At 34.4% G+C, this 4693-nt stretch overlaps 1 protein-coding gene across 23 annotated transcripts; it reads left to right on the plus strand.

Annotated features, from left to right (window-relative positions):
• Positions 1-4273, plus strand: LOC110806368 (uncharacterized). Of its 23 annotated transcripts, none has more exons than XR_015817670.1 (5): positions 486-791; positions 1027-1147; positions 1748-1805; positions 2147-2457; positions 3892-4273. XR_015817670.1 is itself a non-coding variant. In XM_088215366.1 (5 exons), exons 1-4 carry the CDS (start codon positions 679-681, stop codon positions 2454-2456), a joined length of 363 nt encoding a protein of 120 aa, XP_088071492.1. In that variant the 5' UTR covers positions 489-678; the 3' UTR covers position 2457; positions 3863-4273. The 23 variants fall into 23 exon arrangements, 9 of the variants coding, with proteins under 9 accessions (XP_021886932.1, XP_021886899.2, XP_021886923.2 ...); XR_015817671.1 differs by having other exon boundaries at positions 487-791; positions 2169-2457; XM_088215366.1 differs by having other exon boundaries at positions 489-791; positions 2386-2457; positions 3863-4273.
• Positions 4274-4693: the final 420 nt, after the last annotated feature.

The following is a 4693-nucleotide window of genomic DNA, read 5'->3' on the forward strand; positions in this document are numbered from 1 at the left end:
CTAAGGCAATACCTCTTGGTCGAAAGGATAACAACACTTAAATCACTATAAAAACAATACCCATTTACTTGGAATGTAGAAAATCAGATGATAAAATCTTTGAGCTAATTCTTCTTGTCAGGAAAATAGAAAGTTCAAGCCAATTCCAACCCAATAACTCATCCCAAATCAGAACTCTGATTACCATAATATACCTTTCCTCTTTAAAAGAATATTTCTTAAAGAACAAAAAAAACATCAAGGTACCTTTCCAAGACCTGCTTCCATTATTGCACTTGTTGGTGTCAACATCTCAGGCATGCCTTGGCCCTCCCTTAGGCCCCTCTCCTCTTATTACTACCACTTTTTCCTGAAACCTGACAATCATAATCAGAAACCCGGTATGCTGTCCGTCTTGCTTGACTGAGCTGAAACGGTGTTCAGTCCAAACGGTGCGTCTAAAACTCCCCCTCTCTCTCTCTCTCTCTCTCTCTCTCTCTCTCTCTCTCTCTCTCTGTTTGATATTTCTAGTGGGTTCCTAGAGACTCTGTATGCCTTTGTATATGAGACTCTCTGCATAGTATAGAGAGAGAAAGGAGGCCCCATTCTATCTCTCTATGTCATTCAAATAACTCTATCCACTTCTCTGTTTATCTCAAATTTGTGCACGTATGTGTGTGTCTATATATTACATTACAGATGGAGTATATATATATAATGCTTATGCAATATTCTTTGACTAAAATATCTTTTAAAAAGACTAAATGTTTTAGCCTATTTAGTCTGGAAGGGGCTTGCTTGCACTATTTTCAGTGAGTTCTCTCAATTGTCCCTCTTTCTTATAGCTGAAACTAGGTTTATAATTAACTTTGATTCGTTCATGGCCACTTTGCGTATATTCAAATGTGCCTTATGCCTTAATTGGGGAAGAGATGGACAATTTTGATAATTTCTTGTGTTTACTGATATTTCTCGTGCTAATTTTTGACTAATATCATTGTCCTATGGAAAAATATTTCCCGGGTTTTCTTTTAATTAATTTCATAGTGCTGCGGAGAATGATGTGCAGATAAAGAATGTCGTCCGCAACTCATGCCTTGGGGATGAGGCTTGTGGTGGGATGTATAGAGCTAATACCATGGCTTCTGCAATCGTCTCTTCCTTTCAGGTATGACTATACTCACAGGAAAACTTGGATTTGCACACATGAGAGCCATGTCTTTCTTGGCTTCTCAGTAAATGGTTTATTCAATGTCTTCCTTAGCTTCTCGTCTAATACAGTGCTTATTTTATGAAAGCTCTTCAGTCCCTGCTGAGACATTGTTACTTCGTAATCCTCTAGAATTAATACTTGAAAATATCTTCTAGAACTTATAAAAAAGGACTTGAAACTGCAAGACATTATTACTCCAAAATCTCTATGAAATGCTGTGTTACATCTAATTGCTATTGCATGGTGAGCTGAATTTTTTGTCATTTTCCATCTGAAAGATATAAATGAAAAGATTTGAAGATATACTTCATATTGCACTTTTATCAAGTCTGTTGGTTTGGAGTTAACTCTCGATGTTTTTCAGAAGGTCAGTGATGAGGTTTCGATTCTGGCTGATCTTAAGCCTAGTGGCAGTTATGTGCACAGGCTGTGTAGTTTACTAAATATCTCTTGTCGTAGTTTTGTGTTTCGGTAAACATTGCCTCTAATTGCATCTTGTCACACAATGATAGAATTGATATCAGTTGACAAGTTAATGAATAATTGTTATCATAGGTTGGCGGAACACCTTCAGTTATGGAGATTGGTTATTGGATGGTGATTTGTATAACTGGTAATTAAATGTGAATTCTATTGTGAGTTCTTCTATGAATTTGAGCTTCCAGTGTTTTCTTCTTTTGCTTTCTGATGCCTTCTTTCAAGTTGACATTGGAATTTTCCTTCCTTGTTATGGGGATCGCTCAAAATGCTGAAAGTTTCTCGCTTAACTAGTAGGGCAAATTTTTCAATTTCCAACCCCACTTCCCTCCCCTTCTTTCTAGAGGAAAAAAAGGGACTAAAAAAGAAAGAAAAAGCAGAAAAGAGAAAGAAGATTAGAGAATATTTTGACTATTTGCTTTGTTTTGATTTTGATAAGTGCTGTCTTTAAGAATAGAGAAGGTTAAAATTCCACAGATTCTCTCTGATGTACACCCAGGACATCATTAAACCTGTGACAAACCCCATCAAGGAGACATGCCATATACAAATATTACAAGGCTGGCTTGCACCATAAGGTTGCGTAGCAAAAATTACTGGGAAAGAAGGGTTATATCTGGCACTTATCTCCGCTGAAACTTTAGCATAATGGTCTGATTTTTGTCAAATTTAGTAAACTTCTTAAAGATGTGATGATTACAAAAGCTGGAATTCAGGTCCAGCACTTGTTTCTGGAGGGAGACGAATCTATGATTTCTGCCATCTCCGAGGATCATTTGAGTTTTAAGGTACTTTTGGCAGTTCACAATCTCGATATGTTTTATGGTCCTTATTTCTTCTGGAGTGACTATATCATATCCTGTGAACATTAAAGTAGATTTGTAGCAAGAGGACCATTTTTCAAATGACTTTCATGTTTCATTGGTGCTATTAGGCTTTCGGTCAATGTAACTTTTTATACAAATCGAGCCCTTGTATGCATAGCCTCTATTTGGGCTTGCTTTTCAATTTCATCATTGAATTAAAACTTGGTTCTGAATCATCCACGTCAGGCTTTGTTTTCCGCTGTAACTTCATTATGCTGTTACAAAAGCTTTTGTTTTGTTTGTCCACAATAGCCTGCTTCTTTCCTAACTGAAGTGGTACTTAAAACGCACATCATTCTGTTGCATTATTTTCTGACCAAGGAAACCTTGGTTCCCTTGTGGCTCTTGTGTGAAAACCTTACTTCACTGGCCTTAGAAACTGATGGTTCCTCCTCCAAGGCCCTTACTTCAGCTGTTATGAAGTTCCTATCCCAAGTACACAGCATTTTAGCGGGCTCTTCTTGTAAAAAGAATTTTTTTTTTGGAAGAAAAAAATTTATGCAGAATTATAGAGCTTGCTGAAGTTGGGAGGTAGAAGAATATGAAAACCTTCTCCAACTTCTAGCTACTGTCAAAATGGGTATTGAAGCTGATAAGTTAAGCTGGAAATGCAAGAATGGATCTTTTTCTGTTAAATCTCTCAACAGAAAGTTGATGGACAACAATTACTCTCTCTCTCTTTTTCCTTACAAAATCATCTAGAATATTTCTGTTCCTCCCAGAATTTTTGTCTTTGCTTGGGAAGCTGCTATGGATTCTTTTTTTACGTTAGACAACCTTTGAAAAGAGGTTTTTTTTTTTGGCAAACTAGTGTGCATTGTGCACGCAGTATATGGAGTCTTGCAACCATCTTCTCCTTTTGTGCCCAACGTCCTATGAACTATGGACAATGATTTACTCCTTTAGTGTTTCCTGGGTTATAGCTGGATCTGTCAAAGGCGAATTGTTAGCTTGGGAAGGCCTCAAAACGTGTAATAGGTGGCATAGGATTATTTCTTTAACAATCCTTTAGATTATATGGAAAAAAAGGGAATTGTAGCATTTTTTAGGGTAAAGAAAAAAATTTTGCCATTATTAAGGATAAGTGGCTTCATTTTTTTGGCTCCATCATCCTTGGTCATAACCCTAACTCTTTTGATGATTTAAGTTTCATTGTAAATATACTTACTGATCTGTAAATACTTAACATTTTGTACATGGATTTTGTCATCTTATCATTCTTTTTAATACTATTACTCACTTTTATCTCAAAAATGAAGATGCTCTCTCATTATAATTTTCTTTTGAGATAATTTAGTTATTCCTGCTGCTGTTGCTAATATGTTAGGCATTTGATAGAAAATGGTTTTGTGGAAGGTTAGAGCCGACCAAACAAAAGATTATGGTGGTCTACATGTGCAATTGGGGAAAACTGATTTTTCGATTATGATTGTCATGTTTCATGGCAAAGTGGTAGTAACAAGAGGAGAGGGGCCTAAGGGAGGGCCGAGGCACCCCTGAGATGTTAACACCAACAAGTGCAATAATGGGAGCTAATCTTGGAAAGGTATCTTAATGTTCTTTTTTCTTTAAGAATATTCTTTTAAAGAGGAAATGTATATTATGGTAATCGATGTTCTGATTTGGGATAAGTTATTTGTTGGAATTGGCTTGAACTTTCTATTTTCCTAACAAGAAGAATTGGCTTGAACTTAAAAAGAAAGAAGGAATAAAAACTTAAAAACCTTCCTTATTGTTAGGGATATAAGTGTTGTGCCCACAATTCAATTATGTGTAATATATTTAATACATTTTTATTTGATAATTTATTTTAATATATAATAATAATATTTTTATTATTATATTTATTACGTTATTGTTTAATTTATGTGATAAAGTTTTTGATTAAATTTATAAATTTTACATCAAGATGGAGATCTTGATAATGATAATAAAAATTTTTGTGATTTAATTTAAAATATTTTTACTCGTTAAATCATTAAAATAGGATATTAATGATTCGGTAAGCCTAATATATATGTGACTGTAATATAGCAACTTGAAAATTATGTCTGAAATAATTTACTAATAATAATAATAATAAATTAAAACAATTTAATTTTAATTTTTATGAATTTTTGGAAGAAAATTTGTATTTTGGATGCATTTAAAAATATTT

Source organism: Carica papaya, chromosome 3, assembly GCF_054855325.1.
Source record: "Carica papaya isolate Zhongbai chromosome 3, ASM5485532v1, whole genome shotgun sequence".
In the NCBI taxonomy this organism is placed as follows: domain Eukaryota; kingdom Viridiplantae; phylum Streptophyta; class Magnoliopsida; order Brassicales; family Caricaceae; genus Carica; species Carica papaya.

Excerpts from the sequence above, each read along its gene's own strand:
- LOC110806368 (XM_022031199.2), top strand. The coding sequence starts at position 679 with ATGGAGTATATATATATAATGCTTATGCAATATTCTTTGACTAAAATA. Across the intron at positions 1,148-2,385 it reads CAATCGTCTCTTCCTTTCAG|GTCCAGCACTTGTTTCTGGA; the intron begins GTATGACTATAC and ends GCTGGAATTCAG. Across the intron at positions 2,458-3,891 it reads AGGATCATTTGAGTTTTAAG|GTTAGAGCCGACCAAACAAA; the intron begins GTACTTTTGGCA and ends GTTTTGTGGAAG.